This window comes from Macaca thibetana, chromosome 3 (genome assembly GCF_024542745.1).
Source record: "Macaca thibetana thibetana isolate TM-01 chromosome 3, ASM2454274v1, whole genome shotgun sequence".
Classification (NCBI taxonomy): domain Eukaryota; kingdom Metazoa; phylum Chordata; class Mammalia; order Primates; family Cercopithecidae; genus Macaca; species Macaca thibetana.
Genome location: NC_065580.1, coordinates 98,096,830 through 98,123,702, shown reverse-complemented (window position 1 = coordinate 98,123,702; position 26,873 = coordinate 98,096,830). Strand labels below are relative to the sequence as shown.

The 26,873-nt window shown below is 38.1% G+C and overlaps 1 protein-coding gene across 2 annotated transcripts in view; it reads left to right on the top strand.

Moving 5' to 3' along the window:
• Positions 1-26,873, top strand: part of HIBADH (3-hydroxyisobutyrate dehydrogenase) — a 316,476-nt gene that overhangs the window by 196,349 nt on the left and 93,254 nt on the right. For both annotated transcript variants that reach the window (XM_050783207.1, XM_050783209.1), the window contains 2 exons: positions 9,372-9,481; positions 12,291-12,412. In XM_050783207.1, coding sequence (XP_050639164.1) covers positions 9,372-9,481; positions 12,291-12,412 — 232 coding nt within the window. The remainder of the gene's footprint in view (positions 1-9,371; positions 9,482-12,290; positions 12,413-26,873) is intronic.

The window sequence follows — 26,873 nt, the reverse complement described above, 5'->3', positions numbered from 1 at the left end:
AAAAATGAATTTCATTCTACTACTATAAGGCCAAGACACAACTTGGGATGAGATGGAAAAGTATGTGTGAAACCTTGAAACTTTTTGCCACAATAGTGCCCTGAAGGGTTTAAAGGTTAAAAAATTCAGGGTATATTTGAGTTGACTCATACATTTTTAAGGATGGGTGTCCATTTCCTCCTTCTGTGTTACTATATCAAGTCAAGCTGATGAAGTGAGAGTCAAAGAAAACAAGCCCATCCCCCAACACCCTGCCAAGATTGCAGAAATGCTGGCTAGTTGATTTCTAATGTCAACTGTTCTTTCAGTGAGAGATTTGCAGGGAGGAAAATCAGATGTTTTGAAGGAGTGCTTTTCTTTTTTTGAAAGCAAAAACTGAGAATTTATTGTTTCATGTATTCGAAGAGTTGGGGAGTGGTCTGACCTCTGGCAGAGTTGAATTTAGTGACATAGATACAGCCAGATTCTTTTCTTTTCTCTTTGCCTCTTGAGTCTGCTTTTCTCCCTTAGGCTCCTTTCTCCCTTCAAGGTGCAAGATGGCCACCTGCAGTTCCAGGTGAAGAAGTGTTTTAGAATATTATGACCCTGGAGGCTTTTCTTCAAGTTTTAGTAAAACTGTAGTCATGCACCTCATGAGGATGTTTTGGTCATGGACTGCATATAGGATTGTAATAGAGTATTTTTACCGTACCTTTTGTATGTATAGATACATTAAATACACAAATTCTTACATTATGTTACAGTTGCCTACAGTATTCAGTACAGTAATGTTGCTGTACAGGTTTGTAGCCTAGAAGCAATACACTATACCATGAAGGTCTGTAAGTGCTTTCTCTGACGTTCGACACCATGAAATAGCCTAACAGCTGTCAACCTTAAATAACGATTCAGAAACTGTGATTAGGTATAGAGTTTATTCAAGCCCAAAAGGTGGAAAATGTCCACCTGGAAGCATAAATTCAAGTTGCCTTGAATATATGTGATTACCAGATGTTACAAGTGATTTTGTTTGTTCATTTCTTTTGAGACAGGGTCTCTCTCTGTCACCCAGGCTGGAATGCAGTGGTGGGATCACAGCTCACTGCAGTCTCAACCTCCCAGACTTAAGTGATCCTCCTGCCCTGTCTCCCAAGTAGTTGGAACCACAGGCGTGTACCACCATGCCCAGCCAATTTTTGTATTTTTGTAGAGACAGGGTTTTGCTTTGTTGCTCAGGCTGGGCTTGAACCACTGGGCTCAAGTGATCAGCCTGTCTTGGCCTCCCAAAGTGTTGGGATTACAGGTGTGAGCCACTGCACCTGGCCCCAGGTGAGTTTTTAAGGAAAAAAGAAGAGGCAGTTCCTAAGTTGTTTAGCAAGAGTTTACGTTAACATAAATTATTAATTGGCTGTACACTGTTCTTTGTATTCCAGATTTCAGGAACATGACCATAATAAGTGAGGCAGCTAGTCAGGAACAAAAATGCCTTTAAGTAATTACCACTGGGCACGGAAGGTGGTGGTGACCAAAGTCCTATGCTCACGTCTCTCTGGGCCTGATAAATTTTGCAAACCTCACATAGCTCAGATTGCTCCAAGTTGTTTTTCTTTTCTCACAACGCATTTCTCAGAACGTATCTCTTTTGCATGACTGTATGTGGATTATTAGGGAAATAAAAACTTTGATATGTTTAATACGTTTTACATGACTACTTAATAGCTTGTTTATGCCTTGAAGTGTTAACCTATTCTGATAGGGCATTTATAATTGGTTGAACTTGTTGTGGTCATTTTCATAAAATATGTAGACATTTCTATTTCCTTATCCCTTTTTTTTTTTTTTTTTTGAGACGGAGTCTCGCTCTGTCACCCAGGCTGGAGTGCAGTGGCATAATCTCGGCTCACTGCAACCGCCACCTTCCAGGTTCAAGCGATTCTCTCGCCTCAGCCTCCCAAGTAGCTGGGATTATAGGTGCTTGCCACCACACCTGGCTGATTTTTGTATTTTTAGTAGAGACGGAGTTTCGCCATGTTGGCCAGGCTAGTCTCAAACTCCTGACCTCAGGTGATCCGCCTGCCTCGGCCTCCCAAAGTGCTGGGATTACAGGTGTGAGCCACCGCACCCGGCCTTATCCCTTTTCTTAAATTTAAAAACATCAGAGGGAAGTTATTATTATATAAGCGTTTATTAAAATAAGTTGGGCAGAATGATGGACTCAGAAAATGAGTGTGTTTGTAGGGCAGCCTCCAAGCCCCGCAGGAAGCTTGCAGTTGAAGATGTTTTTTAACTTTTAGGTTCAGTGGTAATGTGCAGGTTTGTTATATAGGTAAATTGCATGTCACAGGAGTTTGGTGTACAGATTATTTTGCCACCCAGGTAATAAGCATAGTACCTGGCAGGTAGTTTTTTGATCCTCACCCTCCTCCCTCCCTCCACCTTCAGGTAGTCCCAAGTGTCTGTTGTTCCTTCCTTTGTGTCCATATGTACTCAGTGTTCAACTCCCACTTATAAGTGAGAACATGTGGTATTTGGTTTCTCTCCCTGGATTAGTTTGCTTAGGATAATGGCCTCCAGCTCTATCTATGTTGCTGCAAAGGCCATGATCTCATTCTTTTTTATGGCTGCATAGTATTTCATGGTGTATATGTACCACATTTTTTTTATTCAGTCTACCATTGATGGGCATTTAGGTTGATTCCATGTCTTTGCTATTGTGAATAGTGCTGTGATGAACATACGGGTGCATGTGTCTTTATGGTGAACTGTTTATATTCCTTTGGGTATGTACCCAATAATGGGATTGCTGGGTTGAATGGTAATTCTGCTTTGAGTTCTTTGAGAAATCACCACACTGCTTCCACAATAACTCATCTAATTTACATTCCCACCAGTGGTGTATAAATGTTCCCTTTTCTCTGCAACCTTGCCAGCATGTTATTTTTTGACTTTCTAATAACAGCCTTTCTGACTGGTGTGATACTGTATCTCACTGTGGTTTTGATTTGCATTTCACTAATGATTAGTATGGTCACATTTTTTCATATGCTTGTTGACCATGTGTATGTCTTTTTTTGAGAAGTGTCTGTTCATGTCCTTTGCCTACTCTTTAATGCAGTTTGATTTTTGCTTGTTGATTTAAGTTCCTTATAGATTCTGAGTAGTAGACCTTTGTGGGACGCATAGTTTGCAAACATTTTCTCCCATTCTGTAGGTTGTCTGTTTACTTTTTGTTGATAGTTTCTTTTGCTGTGCAGAAGAAGCTCTTTAGTTTAATTAGGTCCCATTTATCAATTTTTGTTTTTGTTGCAATTGCTTTTGGTAACTTTGTCTTGAAATCTTTTCCAGGTCCTATGTCTAGAAACAGTATTTCCTAGATTATCTTCCAGGGTTTTTATAGCTTTAGGTTTTACATTTAAGTCTTTAATTCATCTTGAGTTGAATTTTGAGTATGGTGTAAGGAGGGGTCCAGTTTCAGGTTTTTGCATATGGCTAGCCAGTTATTCCAGCACCATTTATTGAATAGGGAGCCCTTATTGCTTGTTTTTGTTGACTTTGCCAAAGATCAGATGGGTGTAGGTGTGCAGCATTGTTTCTGGAACCCTTTTCTGTTCCATTGGTCTGTGTGCCTGTTTTGTTCCATGCTATTTTGGTTACTATAACCCTGTAGAAAAGTTTGAGTTTGAAGTCAGGTAACATGATGCCTTCAGCTTTGTTCTTTTTGCTTAGGATTGCCTTGACTATTTGAGCTCCTTTTTTGGTTCCATATAAATTTTAAAATAGTTTTTTTCTAATTCTGTGAAGAAAGTCATTGGTAGTTTGATAGGAATAGCATTGAATCTATAAATTGCTTTGGGCAGTATGGCCATTTTAACAAAATTCATTATTCCTATCCATGAGCATGAAATGTTTTTCCATTTGTGTCATCTCTGATTTCTTTGAGCAGTGTTCTGTAATTCTTGATATAGAGATCTTTCACCTCTCTTGTTAGCTGTATTCCTGTATTTTATTCTTTTTGTGTCTATTGTGAGTAGGATTGTGTTCTTGATTTGGCTCTTGGCTTGAGTATTATTGGTATATAGGAATGTTACTTATTTTTGCACATTGATTTTGTGTCTTGGGACTTTGCTGAAGTTGTTTATCAGCTTAAAGGGCATTTGGACTGAGATTATGGGGTTTTCTAGATATAGGGTCATGTCTGCAAACAGGGATAGGTTGACTTCCTCTCTTTGTATTTGAATGCCTTTTATTTCTTGCCTGATTGCTGTGGCCAGGACTTAAAGTACCATATTGAATAGGAGTGATGAGATGGGGCATCCTTGTCTGGTTCCGGTTTTCAAGGGGAGTACTTCTAGCTTTTGCTCATTCATTATGATGTTGGCTGTGGGTTTGTCATAGCTTATCCCTTTATTATATTCGTGTTTCTGTTGGAAACAGATGCATCATTTCAACTTTTAGCATCTTTTTAAAAAATGTAACTGATAATAATGATCAGATCTTCATATTTTAGAAATTTTGAATCAATAAATTGTGAATGTAGTGATTTAAAAACATAAACCTTGGAACTAAACTGTCTGGGCTCAAATCTCAGCTCTGCCATTTGATAGCTGTGTGACTTCAGATGACTTAACCTTTCTCTGCTTAAATTTCTTACTCTTATATAAAATGAGGATAAGAGTATCTTTCTCTTAGCCCAAAATAACCTGGCACATAGAAAGTACCACTACTGCTGCTGCTACTGCTATTATTGCTGCTGCTGTTGTTATTACTGCTGCTGCTGTTGTTATTGTAGCTATAGCATTTTTCTCCAAAATCTTTATTCTCCAACACACCTCAAACACCACTGTCTCGGCTGCATTATTGAGTCCAGAATATGTTGAAAGAGAGTCATAGATATATTTTCATTCTTGATTATAGCCCAAAGGCCAAGAAGTGATACGGAGACATATTTCTAAATGAAAGAATGAAGATACAAATTAAAACCAAGCTAGGCGGTAAAGTGATTTGGCAGCATTCCTGTTTGAGTCTATTCTGCACTGCCCCTTCTGACCCACCTTTATTTTGCGGAAGATACTGGTTTTTCTTCTTAACTTAGGCCTTAGCATCAAGGACATGCGACTTGTGCTTTGTTTTCATTGTCTAGGATTTTCCTTGGAGATGCTCCTGATCTATGCCAAAAGTCTGGGATGTATGCACCACTTCTGTGTGAGTTTTCTGATTGAACTAGGCTTAATTAGATTCTCTTTTCTTTTGTTTTCTCTTTAAAAACTTGGAAACCATTTTGTTGTTCCTGAGTTGTAAGGCTGAACATGTTTGCTTAAGTAAATCTCTTGGGATCTAATCTGGCATCCACTCAGGTCTTGTTAAATGAGAGCGTTAAAAGCCTCTTGCTGAGTGGGCTCCATCATTGTTGACCAAATGTTTCAAGATGTAGGCACAAAGCACTTTTGTCAGTTTTCCAAGTGTAGTGTAATTTTGAAGTAATTGTGCTTTTCTACTTTTAAAGTATTTAAAAAGTACTTTTAAATAGTACTTTTAAAGATTAAAAAACACAGGAGTGGCAAGTTTAACAAGATCAAGTTCTTCTTGTTTCTTTGTAAATTTCTGTTACCCATCTGGTTTACTTGGAAGCAGTGCTGAACTTGACTTACGTGACTGTTTTATCTAGAAGAGGCAGCAAGATTTTTCCCTTCATGTAAAGCAACTAGGTAACAGTTGTCTTCTCCCAATGGATATGTAAAAAGAGGGTGTAGTCCCTTCAGATTACTCTTGGCTCTTCACCCCCCTCCTCATGCAGCAAAGCAGATTTTTGTTTTTATTAAACAGATCTTTAATTTATTTTAGCAGATTTTTAATTTATTCAGTCCTCTGCTCTTTATATTACACACCCGCCGTTGATGCATACTGGCATACAGATAAAGTTAAATTCAGATAAGTTGGCTGCAAGAAATCTTAAAGACTGTGTTGTGGTATACACAGAAACCAATTTCCTATAGTCAAAATTGAGATAATAGAAGAGTAGAATTGTTTTAATTCATAATAGTATAAGTGTGAGGCAGTTGGAATTAGCAGATCTGTCTGGGGCAGCCTTGACAATCAGAGCAGAGCCATGTCCCAGAATCAGCCAGGCCAGTGACCATCCCCGGTTATGGAGGTGTTGAAAACCTGCACGGTGAAAGTCCTGCTAATGCTGTGCATTTGTGCTGAATCATTGCACGTGCTTCCAGTCCCCTCAGCCCTTTTTCTTGGGAACTATACCTTCTTAGAACTTGAGATTACTAAATATGAAAAGTATCTCTGCCTAAGTTTCCTTTTTACTTTGGGGATGGGAACACTGAGAGATAATCCAAATCACTGTTTTTATTTTATAGATTTGGAAACTGAAGCTGGAGGCGTTACATAGTTTACACAGAATCACCCGTGACTTCTTGGCTGAGCTGCAACTAAACCCGGGTCTCTGGCTTCCCAAATTAGTGTTCCTTTCACTGATCTATGCTGGCTTTGCTTATCCATTCAATTAGCAAATGTAATTGAAGGGACTCTAATTAGTTTGGCTTCTAAAGGCTTTTGTAGTTGATGTCAGACTGGCAACAAGGTTGATTTTTTTTTTTTCCTCCCAGCTTTTGAGTTGTGGCCAGATTTGTCAGTCAGTTATTTCAGGGTCTTGAAGTCATCACATGGATGGTGAGATTATTTGAATGTCTGTTTATCTGTCTAATAAACATGCCTTTGTAGTACAAATTAGAGACTGTTAGGATATACCATATATACATGTATATCTGTATGTCTATATATCTACATATATATATAGAGAGAGAGAGACTGTGTGTTATTAGATTTAGAGCAGTTGTGGCCAGTACAGTGGTGACATTTCCAGCTATCACTACTGTTGTGTGTTTTTTCTGGGCCTGTGAGCTTTGACACTACTTTCCTGTATAATTGAGGGGTTAACAGTATTCTGGCAATGCAACCATCTCAAGAAGCAGATGCTAGAGATGCAGGGGGCTGATTGGCCACCCCATGCACTTGGCAAGTGCCTGAATTGGCACTGCCAGTTCATGGGATTAGGAAACTTGGAGGTGTGAAACACCCTTGACCTGTGAACTAATTGTTGGTGCCCTTCAGGGCCCCTCTAAAGGAGTTATGTAGATGGAATTTAATTTTCTTCAGTGAGAGAGAACTCAATTCCTAAGAGGAAGTCTGGAATTAACTCTTAGACCTCATGGCTTACTGATGTCCTTGAAAGATCTAGAAGGATGGAGCTGGAATAGAAGGAAAGTATGCCATTGTTTTGCATTGTGTTTATTAGAGTAGGATGAATAAATGGGGCCGTCTAAGTAACATATTTTTGGTATAGTATAGGAATAGAGAAGTATGACTACTACAACTTGTTTTTCTTATTTCACTGAGCTCTATTTTTCTTGAGTAAACTTCAACTGTTTGCCAGGAAATAGTTGCCTCTTCTAGAGTCTCAATATTTATGAAGGTGTAGGAAAGGTTTTCATGCAACTTAAGCATTTCTTTGTAATTTGATGGAAAATTTTTTAATTTTTAGAATTATTTGTAGCAAATCCTCATTATGTATCAAAATATACAGGTTGAATGTATCTCATTGTAGATTCTAAAATGCTGCATTGTCTTTAGAGTGAAACATTAAAAGAGAATTTTTGTTTGTTTGTTTTAGGGTCTGAGATGTTTTATAATGTCATTTCCTACCTTGTTAATACACCATATGCCAGGATACTTGATTTACTGAAATTTTAAAGTGTGACTTATGAAACTGCTTTTTGTTAAAGCTACATTTATCTTGAATTTGATTTAGAAACTCATAGTCTCTTGTGGAAATTGAAATGTAATTACTTCTAGCTCTTAATATTTAGATTACACACTCTCTTTGGCTTCCTATTCTTTTACTTTCATCAAATGCACGTAAAATATAAAATGTGTAAACTTCTACCACATGAAAAGCAGAGGCGTTCCTATTTGTAAGATGCTTACATGTCACTTCACATTTTCTAGTAGAAAATACATGTTTCTACATGCATAATGTATGTAGAAATATGTCTCTTTTTCCATATGTGACTCATTCTGGAGAGAAATCTTCAATAATCTGCCTGATAGTCTTTTGTCTTTTTTCAACGAAGAGAAAAAAGGCTTTACAGAAGATGTTGTGACAGTTGGGATGCCGGATTTATTTTTTAAGAGACAGGTCTCGCTCTGTTGCCCAGGCAGGCTGGACTACAGTGGCGTGATCATAGCTCACTGTAACCTCCAACGCCTGGGCTTTTTTAAGTTATCCTCCCATCTCAGCCTCCCAAGTAGCTGGGACTACTGGTGCGCACCACTGCACCCAGCTAATTTTTCTGTTTTTTTGTAGAGATGGAGTCTTGCTGTGTTACCCAGGCTGGTCTTGACCTCCTGGGTTCAGGCAGTCCTGCTCTGGCCTCCCAAAGTGCTGGGATTACAGGCATGAGTCATCATGCCCAGCTGATTCTTTCTATTAAAGGGTAATTTGAGTCAAGGAGGGAGCTCCTGGTCTCTCCTGACCTCTTTGGTTGCCAGTTGACTGGCCAGGTTTCTCAAGTTGAATATATGGAAAAGAGCGAGAGAGCTGGGGGTGGGGGATTTGAGCGACAGTGCATCTACTCATGCATGCATCTATACAAACAGGATAGACAGTGCGACTTTCCTTTGCAGTATGTTTGTGGTCGTTAATAAAGCAGAAATGAGGGTTGAGAGAGTGCCCTGATGCCTATTCATATATCTTTATTCTGTATGTAGTTTCCACATAAGTTTAGGTAGCTCATACTGTTAGCCTTCCTGGTGGTACTTGCAGTCATTGTAGTAAGTGTTTATGTCCTTGTCCTGACCTTTTCTTTTCTGAAACAGACTTATATTTTCTTCTTTTTTTGCTTGAAAATAGAGACTGGAGGATGGTGGGGATTGGGACTTGAGATTTTGTTAAGGGATTTTGCTGCCCACCAAATCACTAATGAGTCCTACAGTTGAGTTACCAGCGTTGTTGTACTATAATATTTTTCTTAGTCAAAGTGTATACCAAAGACTATGCTGTTTAGGAATCCAACTTGGAAGAACCCATGAGAAGTGTGTCTGTTCCCAGGACTGCTGGGTTTTGCCCTTTTACCCTCAACTCTCTTCACACTTTTAAAAATAAACGATAGATTTGATTTCACAGAAACTGCATCTGTATATGTATAATGATGTGCCTTTATTTTGGGCAGTAAGCTTTTTTTTTTTGGTCGTTTGCAAACAAGGATTAGTTTTTATGCACTGTCACTGTTACAGGCATGCATGAAAAGTGGATCCTGTTTGTGCTCTAGAAACTGCTTACATTATAATTTAAATAATGTGCCTTTGCAATTTTTTTTTTAAAGGTAGTATCTTCCCCAGCAGATGTTGCTGAAAAAGCTGACAGAATTATTACAATGCTGCCCACAAGTATCAATGCAATAGAAGCTTATTCCGGAGCAAATGGGATTCTAAAGTATGTATTTCTCAACTGTGGATATTTTCTTGTTATGATAGTTCATGAATTTCACGTGTTAGAACTATTAGGAAATTACAATTGTGTTTGTTAAACCTTTCTATACTGTTCTTATTTCATACAGTGAATAGTGTGGTTTTCTCATTGTAAAAGGCTTATTTTTTTTCACTGAAGTCAAGTATGTGACATTGTGTATAAATTTTTTTGGTTTCATTTTTTTCCTTTAACTCTTGGATTTTAAACTTACCCTTTCATTGGTAACATGTTTAGGAGACTTTTAAAGCTTACATTTTAAGCTGCAACTATTAATAATATAATTTTCTTACAGCTTATAGAAATTCAGGAAAAGAGTTTTAAGAAAAATATAGCCAAACATTGGAAAGAACACCATTGTTTAACATTTTATTATATGAAAAAAGTTATCGTATGTCCTGTGGGTTAGTATGTTTTTAGTAAGAACTTTGGGAAGTTGGAATTAAAGGTTAGCAGTAGCTCTTTAACCCATTTATGTCGGAGGTTGCAAATTTTTTTGTGAAAAATCAGACCTTGGCAATGACCTTGAGCAGTAGGATGTAAATAACTCCAACAAACTTAGTGTAAATGGAACAGTAGGCATAAATGGGCTAAGTAAAATAAAGTTTAGGTCAGAGTTTCCTAATCTGTGCCTGTCTTCCCTGGCTCTGAGAAACCTTTTGGTTAATTGCTGCTTATTGCCAAACCCTTGTGGTTATGTTAGGATGATAGTGTTTGAATTCCCAACTTAGTTTTCTCATCTCACTGTTTCTATTCCTAACTTATTTTGTTGTTGAATTTCAACAAAGAGCTAGAGCAAACTGGTAGATGCTGTAGTCACAAGAAGGGCTAAAAGAAAGGGTTTGATTTCAGGAAACTGTAATATGTGAAATTTGAAGTTTTTGGAAATTGAATTGTGTTGGAAAACTAACCAACTTGGAAGGAAGCAAAAGACACTTGGATATTAGGCAGAAAACTGATAAGATAAATGTTTAGATTTCAGGGAAGGTTAAAAGACACTCATTTTGGATGGAGCTCTCAGGGCCACAGTGTGTGTGGTCCAGAGGCATCCTAGCTGTCCTGTTACCTAGCCTGTTTCAGTTATGGTCCTGCTTTGCCTCTGAAGGAAAAGTTACTAAAAACTTCTGAGGAGACATAGCCCTATATTTGTTAATATCCTTTGCTAAGGAATATGGTGACTAGCTATCAGAACAGTTTGGTCCAGGATGTGTTTTTAAAAAGTTTGACTTTACCTTGAGCTATAATTTGCTTCTTATGGGTGGTTATTTTTTTCTGGGTAAGGATCATTTCCATACACCCACTGCATGTATAATTTTTTGGATGATTTTCCATTTGTTTGAAGGTTTAAGATCTTAAAATATTAAGATCACAGATTGATAAACTTAATTCTTATTTTTTTAGGCTAAAGAGAAACCTACATACTCGTAGAGTATGCTATTTCTCTTCTGTGAAATATACCCATTGCATTTGAATTGTAACAATTCATATGTCTAAAATTGTTTAAACAATTTTTAATGTATATATTTTTCTTTTCTTTTTATTTTAGACGAGGTCTTGCTATGTTGCCTAGTCTGGTCTCCAACCCATGGCCTCAAGTGATCCTTCTGCCTTGGCCTCATAGAGTGCTGGGATTACAGGCATAAGCCACCATGCCTGGTTATGTTTAAACCATTTTGTGTGCTATTTTTTTAATAGAAAGATTCTTCCTTTTAGTAGTTTTTATCAATGATTTTTCTGTTTTCTTCTTCAGTGTTTACATTTATTCAGTTTTAATTTTCTAATCATGATTCCATGTCCTCTGGGTTAGTATATCTATAGTAAGAACTTTGGAAAGTTTGGCTAGGCACAGTACCTCATACCTGTAATCCCACCACTGTGGGAGACCGAGGCAGGATGATTGGTTGAGCCCAGGAGTTCAAGATCAGCCTGGACAACATGGTGAGACCCCATCTCTATAAATATAAAATATAAAACTTAGATGGGTATGGTGGCATGCACCTGTGGTCCCAGCTACTTGGGAGGCTGAGGTGGGAGACCATGTCTTAAAGAACTTTGGAAAGTTTGAATTAAAGGTTAGCCATACCCTTTAAAGAAATTATAATTTAGGTTAGAGTTTCCTAGCTAGTGAAGATAGACAGTGCCTTATAGTGTATATACGTAAGTTACCCTAAAAAGCCAAAAAGACTGTGAGATTTCCAGATTCTTTCATATATTTTCCTTTCTACCTGTTTGATATTTTATTTTGTCATTAAAAAGTTACAGTTATAAAGTAATATGCCATCTCAACACAAATGACTAGATTTTAATTGCTTATGTTTATTCTTCATAGTGGAAATAACACAGATATATGAAATTTGCAGTATGGCTTGTTAAAGACAAATAAATTACTTTTTAAAGACCCAACTACTTTACAAACAAAAATTTAAGTCCTATCTAATACCCTTTTAAAGTTAATAGGTGTTTTAAATTGCTTACGCCTTAGCTTCGTGTTTATTATTGTGGTTAGTGTGTACTTCACCTGAAATCAGAATTTATACCATGTAATGTATCAGGTTTTTTTGGATCTTTTGAAAGAGTTTGGCTTTACTTTTGAACTATAATTGATCTCAAAAAGAATATGAGATTTTTAAACCTATTCTAAAATAATGTTTTTAATACTAAACTAAAATCCTCCTTGATATATGGCAGCTTTTTAGCAGATTCTAATTCTATAGGTAGGTGCATGAAATTTTTACTCGGAATTGTAAACTAGAAATATTTTTATTTATTTACTTAGAAAAGTGAAGAAGGGCTCGTTATTAATAGATTCCAGCACTATTGATCCTGCAGTTTCAAAAGAATTGGCCAAAGAAGTTGAGAAAATGGGAGCAGTTTTCATGGATGCCCCTGTTTCTGGTGGTAAGTGGTAGCTAAAATATATGCAAACCTATTTATGTTTATCAGAAGTAGCAATTATGGTTTTGTGGTACCATATGGTTTTGTAGTAGTTATTTTTAGACTTGTTACAGGATTCTCACTCATTAAAAATAAAAACAAACCGACATGTTATTTAGTACTCTCAAGTCTAAGTAACATTGTTAGTCTTAAATTCAGATAAAAAAGTGTCATAACTTTGAAGTGTTGTGAATTTTTGGTCCATTTACTGTGGATAGGAATATATCAGTTTTTAGAAAATTTTTTTTGGAACTAATGTAAAAAATAATCAGCTTAAATAATCCTGTAACTGTTAAAGAAATTGAACAAGTGGAAAAAAAGAAAAACAGTTGTTTCACAAGGGAAACATTGGCTCAGATCATTTTACAGATGAATATTACCAAAATTTCAAGGAGCAGATCATCTAAATTTTATACAAACTTTTCCAGAGAATAGGAAAAGAGGAAATACTTCCCAATTCATTCTGTAACACCTGTATAACTCTGATGTTTACACCAGATAGAAATGTTATAAAAAAGAAAAAATAAATGTAGATTTATTTTAGTTATGAATATAGATGTAAAAACTTTATATTAGCAAACTAAATCCAACCATGTATGAAAGAGATTAAACACTATAACCAAGTTTCCTTTAGCCCATGTATGCCAAGATGGCTTAATTTTAGAAAATCTGTGCATATAATTTACCATGTTAACATGGTTAAAAGTCATATGATTGTCTCAATTAGAAGAAAAGACCCAGTAATGAAATTCTAAAAACTTACTATTAACTCATATATTAATAGTGGGTATCTGGGTAGTTTGGAATGGCAGGATTATAGTATGGCTTTTCTGTAATTTCCAAGTTTTCCAAAATTACTGTGTAATCAGAATTACTGTGTACACATTTATATTATGTATTTGTAGCAGTATAGCAGTAGGCAGCAGAATATGAATTTTATTCCAGTTACATTAAACTGGATTGTGGGCTTTAGAATTAAAAAGTAAAATATAGAAATTTAAATCATTTTGTATTTTTTTTATAAAGAACTTAATGATCTTGTAAAGGTACCTTATATCCCAAATGATTTTTGAATATAGGTGGAGGAATAAATAATTGCTAGCTCTTCTGATTGTTATACTGAATTACTTAAATAGGATTTAGGTATAAAGATTTATGATGTGGTATAGGTACTTTGAGTAAAAGTACCTACAAAATACTAATAAGCGGTTTTAAGGTTGGTGTTTGTGTGGTTTTTATTGGTTGGAATTAATAAACTGAACAGGTCTTTCTTAGAGTGGTTCTACAGTTGAATTTGAGAATTGATATGGTACAAATGTTCTTGCCATTGATTGATTTTCTTTGGCCTCAGGAGTACAACCTGAAATTATAATCTGATAATAAAAAATACCAATTTGAGTTTTAAACATTATTTTAACCTTTAAAATACAATCTTGTGAGAAAACTTTGAAATTACTCTTTAGTTCTTGTCAAGCAATTTTTAAACTTTGGTTTGTTGTTTTAGTGTACAAAAATGCTAATATAACTGAATACACCTGAATCTGCACTATACAGTAGATTAAAAGCTTTGTGCAGGGATGATTTGTGGCAATTTATTGGTTGACACATGATCATTATGAGGTTAACCAGTATATAATAACAGCTTATTTATATTGGTCTTATTGTTATTATGTTTATATTTTTTAACATGGTGTGTTACAAACTGTTCTACCTTCCCACTTAAATGGGCTGGTTTAAAAATTATTGTATTTTAACTAAATAAAGTTAAACCAAAGTGTTATAGGACTACTGGGTTTGATTGCTTGTTGCATGGTAACAGACCAGTATGCAGACACAATGGGAGTTGCAGTAGAGAAAGAATTTAATAATTGTAGGGCAGTCAAATGAGACAGAGGATCCTTCAAATCCTCCTCCCTCAAGGGTTTGGGGATGGAGCTTGTAAAGGGTCTGAACAGGTAGGGCTAAAATGTGGGGATTGCTGATTGGTCAGGAAGCAAGGGGTGAATTCCTGGGACAGGGAGATGAAGAAACCGCATTCCTGTGCAGAGTTCTTTGGTTCCTTGGTTGACGTCTTTAGAATGGCTTCAGCCATTCTGCTGGAATTCAGGACCTGAAAATGCCATAAGCAATTCTTGGGTAAAAAGGTCCAGTGTCAGAGATTCTGTCTATAGGAACAATGGGGGAGCAGGTGGTCAGCATGCCACATGACCCTTGGTTAGTTACCAGCTACAGGGAAATGGGTTGAAGTGCCCCAGTGCACCCTGGTCAGTGCCTGACTATAATTCTGCCTAAAGCCTGGCTTGTACTTCTCCATCAACTCTGTGAGGGTGGTGGTTTCAAAAGGGAGGTGGGAAAAGCATGGCTTAGATAACCAAAATGGGCCCACAGTTTTATAGAAGTCCTGTGTTCATCAATCTTGAAACGTAGAGTATTTGAGATCATTTGAAAAAAACTTGAAGAATTTCTCCCCATCCCTTTCTCCCAAGTCTTCATCTATTTCCTATTCCAGACTTTAAAAAATGCATCCTGGATTTATATATAGGTACATACAAATAGAGTAGTATTCTAAAACTGTAAATGGAAACATACTATACTTCTATTAGTCTATGGTTAGTATTTTTAAAGAGAAGTTTTTTTTAAAAAAACTCAGATGAATTTAAAATAGTATTGATTTTTGAGAAGCAATTGGTTTATTTAGTCAAGTGTTTCCCCCTACTTCCTGCTAAGTATTATTCTGGGGAGTAAAGTAAGAATTATTACTTAATCATTGTTCTAGCCTATGGAGTAACAGATTGAAAGTTTTCCTCAGGTTTCATTTTGATACTTATTAGACCCACTGTGTAATGGCTCCTGCATACATTATCCTTATTCGAAAGAATACAATTATATTTAAGTGCTGTATGACTTCTTCTAAAAATCAAAAGTAAGTAATGCTTAAACTTGTTATATTTATACTGAAACCAGTGTGAAGAACCACTTTAATATTGGTGTAGTTATCACTTTATGGTATAGATAGTAGTTTATAAAGCACTTTGGCATGCCTCAGCCTATTTGGTGCTGCTATTTGTTTGTTCTAATTTTAATTTTTGTGGGTATATAATAGGTGTATATACTTACAGGGTAGATGAAATGTTTTGATACTGGCATGCACTGCATAATAATCACATCATGTAAAATGGGCTTGGTGCTTCTTTTTGAAGCTGTCAAACTGTACATCTTTTTTTTTTTTTTTTTGAGACAGAGTCTTGCTCTGTCGCCCAGGCTGGAGTGCAGTGGTGCAATCTTGGCTCACTGCAACTTCTGCCTCCCGGGGTCAAGCAATCTTGGCTCACTGCAACTTCTGCCTCCCGGGGTCAAGCAATCTTGGCTCACTGCAACTTCTGCCTCCCGGGGTCAAGCAATCTTGGCTCACTACAACCTCTGCCTCCCGGCATCAAGCAGTTCTCCCTGCCTCAGCCTCCCGAGTAGCTGAGATTACAGGCGCCTGCCGTCACACCCGGCTAATTTTTGTATTTTTAGTAGAGACAGGGTTTCGCCATGTTGGCCAGACCTTAGGTGATCTGCCCTCTTCAGCCTCCCAAAGTGCTGGGAATACAGGTGTGAGGCACCATGCCCGGCCTTGATGTGTATGTCTTTATCAGAGCCCACATCACACTGTGTTTATAGGCTATGATTCTCTTCCTCTTGAGTTTAAGCTTTTTAAGTGCAGGGAGTAAGTTTTTTTCCCCAGTTTTTAAAATTAAATATTGAATATATGTACAAGATATTTATAAAATATATGTGCAGTATAAAGTATACATTGAACTAATACGTACCCCCTACTCAGTTTAAGAACTAGAGCCTTGCTATTTATTTCCTTTGAAGTTCTTGCTTCCCTGATCCTATTTTCTTTTCTCTCTGATGAGAGGTAACCAGCTTCCTGAATTTCATGTCACATTCCTTTTTTTTTTTTTTAAATAGTTTAACTCCGTATGTTTTTATTTCTAAACAGTAGTTTATTTTCCATCTTTGGAACATTGTAGAAATGGAATCATAATGAGCATATTCTGTGACTTGCTTTTTCACTTTACATTGTATTTCTGAATTTCATCCCTGGTGTTACTGGAGCCACTGGCTTACTTGGTGCCTGTGTGAGAATTAGAAAGGGCACCTGTCTGTACCAAAATATCCCTTCAGATGAGCAGAATGAACCTTTGTATAAAGAAAAAGGTATGCCTTTCTGTGGACACATGTGACCTTACGTCAGGCTTTGCGGTTTGACACACTGAATGTGGATTAAATGTCAGCCCCTGCTCACCCGTTTGGCTAGATGCCCATGTGCAGTACATAAAATGTATCTCTATTACATGGTTGTTACATGTAGTTCATTAATTTTAACTGCTCTGTAGTATTCTATATAAATATATCACTATTTCTTCTTTCTATTGTGATATACATTTGGATTATTTCCAAGTTTTAAAAAAATTCACATTCTTACACACTATGAAATGTGTCTTTTTAGTCTCTGTTTTTCCAGTGTAATGCTTAGAACATGGTTGGTCTTCAGTAAATGTTTAAAAACTTGGGTTGACTTCAACTGGAAAAACAACCATGTGAAAATAGACAGGATAAGCAGTGATACTCCCATTTTACCAAGGATGGAAGTAACACCAAGAGATATTAGATAACTTACCTCAAGACCATACTATTAATTACTGGCAGAATTGAAGGACTGATATGATAGTTCTTTTGTTGTTGTTGTTTTTTTTTTCAACTTTTAGAAACTGATGTTTATTTTTCATCAACCATTTTTCCATGTTGCTTAAGAGCCCGTGCAAGAACAGCTTAAGACCATTCAGTGGTTGCTCCTACCCATTCAGTGGCCTGAGCAGTGGGAACTGCAGACCAGTCTTCCGTGGCAGGCTGAGCACTCCAGTCTTAAGTAGGGAACTGCTGAACAGGCACAGAGGGCACCTGCACACCTTCAGATAGTCTGCAACCTCAGGCTGAGTAGCAGTGAACTCAGGAGCTGGAGCAGTCCATTCACCCTGAAATTCCTCCTTGGTCACTGCATGATAGTTCTTTAATGCATATTCTACTGTATTAGGAAATAATATTTTCTAAAGAGTTCTCATGTATTTCAAGAGGGAAATAAAGATTGCTAAATACAAGAATTAGTGACCTTAGGGCTGAGCAGCAGATGAACATTCCAGCTAGACTCAATCTAAAGTGCTTATCAACAGAATTGTGAACAAGTAAGGCCACTAAATTTGGGGGTGGGTGTTTTGTAGCAGTAAATAATGGATGCAGCCAATAAAGTTGATATTTCCATAATTATGTAGTAATGTTGCTTGTATTATCAGTGTGCTACCTGTGCTTATTTAGTACAAGTGTTATAAACTCTTTCTGAAGGAGAATAATTGTAATGTGGTTTTGATATGAAGGCCAGCTTGACATTACTATAGCCTTGGAATGTTTTGAAGTCAGGTAATGTGGCGTCTCTAGCCTTGTTCTTGTTGCTGAGGATTGATTTGAATATTCAGGCTCTTTTCTGGTTCCATATGAATTTTAGGATTTTTTTTTCTAATATGAAAAATAACTTGGTAATCTGGTAGAGATTGCATTGAATATTTAGATTGCTGTGGGCAATATGGTCATTTTAACAATATTAATTTGGCCGGGCACGCGGTGGCTTATGCTTGTAATCCCAGCACTGGGAGGCCTAGGCAGGGGGATCACCTGAGCTCAGGCATTTGAGACCAGCCTGGGCAACATGGTGAAACCCTGTCTCTACTAAAAAGACAAAAATCTGACTGGCCACGGTGGTGTGCGCCTGTGGTCCTAGCTACTTGGGAGGCTGAGGCAGGAGAATCAATTGAGCCTGGGAGGCAGAGGGTGCAGTGAACTGAGATTGTGCCATTGCACTCCAGCCTGGGCAACAGAGTGAGATCTTGTCTCAAAAAACAAAAAACAATATTAATTCTTGTGATCTATGAGCATGTCATGTTTTTCCATTTGGTTATGTCATCTTCAATTTCTTTCATCAGTGTTTTGCAGTTTTTCTTGTAGAGATCTTTTACCTTGTTAGTTAAATTTATTCTTAGATACTTTATTTTTCATAGCTATTATAAGTGGGATTGCCTTCTTGAGTTTCTTCTCGGCTAGATCACTCTTGGTTTATAGAAATGCTACTGATTTTCGTGTGTTGATTTTGTATCCTATAACTTTACTGAATTTACTTATCAAATCTAAGACTTCTGGGTTGAGTTTTAGGTTTTTCTAGGTGTAAGATCTTATCATCAGCAGAAAGGGACAATTTAACTTCCTTTATTCCAATTTAGATGACTTTCATTTCTTTCTCTTTCCTGACTGCTCTGGCTAGGCCTTTCAGTACTTATGTTAAATAGGAGTGGTCAAAGTGGGTATCTTTGTCTTGTTCCAGTTCTTAGAGAAAGTCTTTCAACTTTCCCCCATTCAGTATGTTGTTAGCTGTGGGTTTGTTTTATATGGCCTTTATTATTTTGAGGTATGTTCCTTCTATGCCTAGTTTGTTGCATGTTATTATCATGAAGGGATGTGGAATTTTATCAGATGCATTTTCTGTGTCTATTGATCTTACGGTTTTTGTCCTTCATTTTGTTGTTGTGATGTATCACATTTACTGATTTGCATAGAACCATCCTTACATCCCTAGTACAAATCTCACTTGATCGTGGTGTATTATCTTTTTGATGCGCTACTGGATTCTGTTTGCTAGTGTTTTGTTGAGAATTTTTGCACCTGTGTTCATCAGGGATATAGGCCTGTAGTTTTCTTTTTTGTTGTGTCCTTGTCTGATTTTGGGATCAGGGTGATTCCAGCTTCATAGAATGGGTTAGGCAGAATTCTTCCCATTTTTGGGAATAGTTTCAGAAAGATTAGTATTAGTTCCTCTGTACGTTTGGTAGAACTCAACTGTCAGTTTGTCTGGGCCTGGACTTTTCCATGTTGAAAGATGTTTTATTATTCATTCCATCTTGCTAGTCATAATGTCAGTTCAGGTTTTCTATTTCTTTCTGATTCAATCTTGATAGGTTGTATGTTTCTAGAAATTTTTCATTTCCTCTAGGTTTTCCAGCTTTTTAAGCATATGATAGTTCATAATAGTCTCTGATGATCTTTTGTATTTCTGTGGTATCAGTTGTAATGTGTCATTTTTCATTTGATTTTATTTGAGGCTTCTCTCTTCTCTTCCTGGTTAAAACCAGTGGTTTATCAATTTTATTTATCTTTTTGAAGAGCCAAATTTTTGTTTTGTTGATCCTTTGTATTTTTAAGTCTCTGTTTCATCTAGCTCTGCTCTGATCTTTATTATTTATTTTCTTCTGCTCATTTTATGTTATGTTATAATCTTTGGGCATTTATTGCTATAAACTTCCCTCTTAGTACTGCTTTTGCTGTATCTCACAGGTTTTGGTATATTGTGTTTCTGTTTTCATTTGTTCCAATAAATTTTTTAATTTCCATGTTTTCTTTTTTTTTCTTTTTTCTTTTAAATAACTCTTGCCCTGTCATCCAGGGTGGAGTGCAGTGGTGCAATCACAGCTCACTGCAGCCTCGACCTCCTGGACTCAAGGGATCCTCCAGCCTCAGCCTCTCAAGTAGCTGGGACTACAGGTGTGCACCACCACACCTGTCTGATTTTTGTAGAGACGGATTCTCACTGTGTTGCCCAGTCTGGTCTTGAACTCCGGGGCTCAAGTGATCCTCCCATCTTGGCCTCCCAAAGTGCTGGGATTACAGCCATGAGTCATGGTGCCCAGCCTTTATTTTCATCTTAATTTCTTAGTCAATTCAGAAGCATGTTCCCCCCCAACCCCACCCATGTATTTGTAGAATTCTTCTTGGTATTGATTTTAGTTATATTTTATTGTGGTATGAAGAGATACTTAACAGGTTTTCAGTTTTTTGTTGTTTGTTTGTTTGTTTTGAGACTGAGTCTCACTTTGTTGCCCAGGCTGGAATGCAGTGGCGCCATCTCGGCTCACTGCAACCTCCACCTCCCAGGTTCAAGCAATTCTTCTGCCTCAGCCTCCTGAGTAGCTGGGATTGCAGACTTGTGCCACCACACCTGGCTCATTTTTGTATTTTTAGTAAAGATGGGGTTTCACCATGTTGGTCAGGCAGGTCTCAAACCACTGACCTCAAGTGATCTGCCTGCCTTGGCCTCCCAAGCTGCTGGGATTACAGGTGTTAGCCACCACGCCTGGCTGTTTTCAGTTTTTTAAAAGTTATTCATACTTATTTTGTGGCCTAATAAAAGGTCTATTCTGGAGAATGTTCCATATACTGATGAAAAAAATGTATATTCTGCAACTGTTGGATAAAATGTGCTGTAAATGTCTGTTAGGTCCGTTTTGTCTGAACTCCAGTTTAAATTCAATGTTTATTTCTTGACTTCCTGTCTAAGTGAGCTGTTTAACATTGCGAATTGGGTGTTGAAGCCCCCAACTATTATTGGATCTTTCTTTTAGATCTAGTAATATTTGCTTTATGAATCTGGGTACTCCAGTGTTGGGTGTATATAAATTTGGACTTGTTATATCATCTTGCTGGATTGATTCTTTTTTCATTATTTAATGCCCTACAATTAATGATTGTCTTTTTTTATTGTTCTTTATTTAAGTCTGTTTTTTTCTGATGTAAGTATAACTATTCTTGCTTGCTATTGGTTTCTGTTTGCATGGAATATCTTTTCCATTCTTTAACTGTGTATGTGTTCTTATTAGTGAGGTGAGTTTCTTGTAAGCAGTTGGATTGTTTTTTTTTTTTTTTTTTAATCCATTCAACCATTGTGTATCTTTTAACTGGAGAATTTAATCTGTTTAGTTACTATCAAGGTTATTATTGATATGAGAGGCTTTGTCCCTGTCATATTGTTAATTATTTTACAATGATGTTATATATTTTGTTTCTTTTTCTCTCCTTGTTAGTCATTATGGCATGGTGGATTTCTGTATTGATACCATTTGAGTCCTTTTTTCTTTGTGTGATTGCTTTGCCAGTGAGTTTTATACTTTTGTGTGTTTTCATGATGGTAAATGTCTTTTTGCTTCCAGGTTCAGGACTCCCTTGATTATTTCTTGTAGGGCTGGGCTAGTGGAATTAATTCCTTGAGCATTTGCTTCTCTGGAAAAAACTTTATTTCTTCTTCATCGTGAACAGTAATTTTGTTGGATACAGTATTCTTGGCTGCCAGGTTTTTTTTTTTTCTTCTTCCTGTCAGCACTTTGAATATATTATCCTATTCTCTTCCAGCCTATAAAGTTTCTGCCGATAAATCTTCTGTTAGTCTGATGGGGTTCCCTTTATAGGTGTCCAGGTCCTTTTGTCTTGCTGTTTAGCTTAGACCTTATTTATTTTATGGCCAGGCACGGTGGCTCACACCTGTAATCCCAGCACTTTGGGAGGCCGAGGTGGGCGGATCAAGAGGTCAGGAGATCGAGACCATCTTGGCTAACATGGTGAAACCCCATCTCTACTAAAAATACAAAAAATTAGCCGGGCGTGGTGGCGGGCGCCTGTAGTCCCAGCTACTCGGGAGGCTGAGGCAGGAGAATGACGTGAACCCGGAAGGCGGAGCTTGCAGTGAGCCGAGATTGCGCCACTGCACTCCAGCCTGGGCGACAGAGCGAGACTCCATCTCAAAACAAACAAACAAAAAAGACTTTATTTATTTATGTATTTATTAGAAACTAGGTCTCAGTCTGTTGCCCTGGCTGGAGTGCAGTGGTGTGATCAAAGTTCACTGCACCCTTGAACTCCTGGGTTCAAGTGATTCCCCCCAACCCCAGCCTCCTGAGTAGCTAGAACAATAGGTATGCGTCACAATGCCCAGCTAATTAAAAATTTTTGTAGTGATGGGATCTCAGTATATTGCCCAGACTGATCTCAAACTCCTTGGCTCAAGCGCTCCTCCACCTTGGCTTCCTAAAGTGTTGGGGTTACAGGAGTGAGCCACCATATCCCGCTGGCTTCGACTTTAGCCAGTCTGATTAAAATGTGTAGTGAAGAAGATCTTTTAGCATTGTATCTTTTTGGGAATTGCTGAACCTCCTGTATCTGAATATTTTAATTTCTTGCTAGACTTAGGAAGTTTTCACCTATTCTTTTGTTAAATAGATTTTCTAATCTTTTCACTTTTTCTGTGGGTTTGGAGATACTGATAATTTGTATATTTGGTCACTGTATGTTATCCCAAATGTCATGAATGCTTTACTCATTCTTTTTAATTATTTATTTTTGTCTGACTGCATTATTTAAAAAAGTCTATCTTCAAGTTCTGAGCTTTTTATCTTCTGCTTGTCTAGTTTATTGTTGAAGCTTTCTAATGTATTTTATATTTCCTTCGATAAATTCTTCAGTTCCAGAGTTTCTACTTGTTGCTTCTTAAAGATATCTATCTCTTTGGTAAATTTCACATTCATGTCCTTAATTGTTATTCTGATTTGTTTGCATTGTGTTTTAGAATTAATCTGTTTTTTACTGAGCTTCTTTAAAATCAATATTTTGAATTTATTATCTGGAATTTTGAAGATTTTAAAAAATTAATATATATTGTTGGAGAATTGGTGTATTCTTTTGGAGATGTCATATTTCCTTGCTTTTTCATGTTTCCTGTCTCCTCATATTGATATCTATGCATCTGGTGTAATAGTCTCTTCCTCCTATTTTTGAATTTACTTTTTGTAGGGGAAGACTTTTTCTTAAAGATATATCTGTGGTTTCATGATTGAGCAGGGCTCTTTGGCTTTGATTATGGTTGCATGCAGTATTATAGTCACTGCATGATTTTCCTTGGCTGTAAATAGCTTTACTGGTATCTGTTATTTCCTTGGAGGATTAGGGTGAAGTTATTAGTGGAAGCTGTGGTGAAGTTGCGGTGTGGACTGGGAAGCCAGGTAGGCCAGTCTTCAGGCCCTAGTGGTGGCAGCAGTGGGCTGTGCATGCTTTGTTCCCCAGGGCAGTGTGTGATTGGTACAGTTTGGATATTTGTCTGCCCAAGAATGTAATCCCCAGTGTTGGAGGTGAAGCCTGGTGGGAGGTCATGGGGGCAGATTTCTTATGAAAGTTTTAATACCATCCCCTTGGTGCTGTCCTCGCAATAATGAGTAACTTCTCAGGACACCTGGTTGTTTAAATGTGTGTGGCACCTTCCCCCTTCTCTCTTGCTCCCACCTGGTCATGTAATATGCCCTCTCCCCCTTTGCCTTCCACCATGAGAAAAGCTCCCTGAGACCTATCCCAAAGCTGTGCAGATGCTGGTGCCATGCTTCCTGACAACCTACAGATCCAAAAGCCAATTGAACCTCTTTTATTTATAATACCCAGCTTCAGGTATTTCTTTATAGCAATGCAAGAACAGCCTCATACATGCTGGCACCTGTGTCAGTGGTTACGGCGGACCAATTCTTGATGCCTTCACATGGCTTACTCCAATGCCAGTAGTGGCAGTGGGGGCTGGGTAGGTGAGCAGGTTCTCATATCCCTGGCCAGCTGGAGTGGTTTGGGCAATGGCAATATTGGTGGTTTGATTACCTTCTGGGTCCCTATCTGTGTGGGCTGGTGATGGTGGTGGCTGCAATACAGGGTCACCCCCAACAGCCCCAGACATGCTGCTGCCAGGCTTTCCTGCTGTCTATAGCAGCAGTGCTGCCATGCTATACAGAGTGGTGTAGGGGCCCTGCCTTTGCATGTGAGCCTTAGCATGGAGGCCATGCTGCCAGTGGGGTTTCAGTCACCACTCACTGCCCCTCACTGGTAGCCCTCCAGCTTGCCTAGCCCAGCCTCCAGTGATAGCAGGAACAAGTACACAGAGCAGGGGGAAGGGTACCATGCTCTGTGTGTGTGTGAGAGCTTGATCACAGAGGCTGTTCCACCCGTAGGAGAAGAGTTCACTCTCCCTTTGCAAAGCCAAGCACAGGGTTTGTGAATTGCTGGGCTTGGAGTCACTTCTCACAGCCCCGGACAGGGAGCTCTCAGACACTGTAGAGTGTGCTTCGGTTTCCTTTGTCCCAGGTACTGCCTTTCAGTGCACTGTACCATTTTTTTCCTGGGGAGTAGTATACCCTGTGGGTTAAAGTCCTTTGGATTCAGCCAGTGCTGTGCCACCACAGCCATTCAGGTCTTGGGGGATGGCGAATGACCCAGGATGAGTTTCCTGTCTGGTGCAGTGCCTGCCCTTGCAGCGTTTGCAGATCTCCACCTGCGCTAGTGTCAGGGTTCATGTAGGTAGAGGAGCTCTCTTGTGGTTCATCAGATCGCAACAGTCCGTTGCAGAGACATGGACTGCTGAAGCTCTTTTACTTACCATTTTCCTGTAATACAGAGTCCCTCGGGGCTCTTGGTTGATCTTGGTTAAGCTGACTGCTTTCTTTCTTCTCTTTCTATGCCTCTGGTGTTTGCTGTGAATTCACCCGTGGACTCTAATGTTCTCTTCTACTTGAGGTATTTTTATTCCTAATTTTGGCTTTTCTTTCTGGAGAGGGTGGCTGTCTGATATCTGTCGTCAGCCATCTTCAACCAGGTAACTGAGTTTTGACCAAGCTGGTGAAAATTTAATAAAAGTTGTTATAGTGTTCTTCAGACTGCTGGGATAAATGCAGTGTTGTGTCACTTAATGTAAAGCAGTTTCATCATTGTTCAAATATCAGAGTGTACTTACACAAATCTGAATCTAGGCTGTATGGCCATAGCCTATTGCTCCTAGGCTGTAAACCTATACAACATGTTACTGTACTGAATACTGTAGGCAGTTATAACACAGTAGTATTTGTGTATCGAAGCATATCTAAACCTAGAAAAGATACAATATTAAATACAATATAAAAGATAAAAAATGGCACACCTGTATAGGGCCACTTACCATGAATGGAGCTTGTGAGTCTGGAAATTGCTCTGGATGAGTCAGTGAGTGGTGAGTGAATGTGAAGGCCTAGGACATTACTGTACACTGCTGTAGACTTGATAAACACTGTATACTTAGGGTACACTAAATTTAGAAAACATATTTTTCTTTCTTCAATAATCAACCCCAGCTTACTGTAACATTTTTACTTTACAAACTTAAATTTCTAAAAAACTTTCTAACTCTTGTAATAATACTCAAAACAGCAACACATTATACAACTGTACAAAAAATATTTTTTCCTGATATTTTATAAGCTTTTTTCCTATTAATTAATTTTTTTCCTTTTAACTCTTTTCTAAAAAAGGAAGACACAGGGGCTGGGCATAGTGGCTCATGCCTGAAATTCCAGCACTTTGGGAGGCCAAGGTGAACACACACTTGAGCCCAGGAGTTCAAGACCAGCCTGGGTAACATGGCAAGACTCCTTCTCTGCAAAAAATACAAACATCAGTTGGGCGTGGTGGTGTGCACCTGTAGTCCCATCTACTTAGGAGGCTGAGGTGGGAGAGTCGATTGAGCCTGGAAGATTGAGGGTGCAGTGAGTCGTGATGGCACCACTGCACTACAGCCTAGGCGACAGAGCAAAACCCTATATTTAAAACAAAACAAAAAAAACAACGAAGACATGAACACACACATTAGCCTGGGCCTTTCCTAAGCCTTCACATTCACTCATAGGATATTACTGTGCTGTGGTTTGGATGTATGAGCTCTCCAAACCTCATGTTGAAATTTGATCCCCAGTGTTGGAGGAGAGACCTCATGGGACGTATTTGGGCCATGGAGGCAGATCCCTCATGAATAGATTAATGCTATTCCTTGCAGGTGAGGAGTGAGTGCATTCTCAGTCTTAATTCCCGCAATATCGGGTTGTTAAAATGAGTTTGGCTCCTTCCCCTTTTTTCTCTTGCTTCCTCTTTTGCCCTGTGATGTCTGCACATGCTGGCTCCCCTTCACTTTCTGCCATGAGAGGAAGCAGCCTGAGGCCCTCAGAAAATGCATTGGTGCTAGTGCCATCCTTCTTGTGTAGCTTGCAGAACTATGAGCCAAATAAACCTCTATTCTTTATAAATTATCCAGCCTTGGGTATTCCTTTATAGCAACACTAAATGGACTAAGACACACTGTCTTTCACTTTTACGTCTTGTCTCACTGGAAAGGTCTTCGGGGGCAACTAACAGGCATGGAGATATAATGTCTTAAAATAACAGTGCTTTCTTATGGAATACCTCCTGAAGGACCTGCCTGGGGTTGTTTTGTAGCTTACTTTTCTTTATCAATAGAAGGAATATACTCTATTTATTCTAAAATTATAGTAAATCCATCAACTAGTAGCAGGGTTGTTTTATTTTCATCAGCAAGTATTATGTGCTGTACGTAATTGTTGTGTGCTACACTTTTATCTGACTAGCAGTGCAGTGGGTTTGTTTATACCAGCATCACCACAAACATGAATAATGTATTGTCCTGTGACATTACTAGGTGACTGGAATTTTT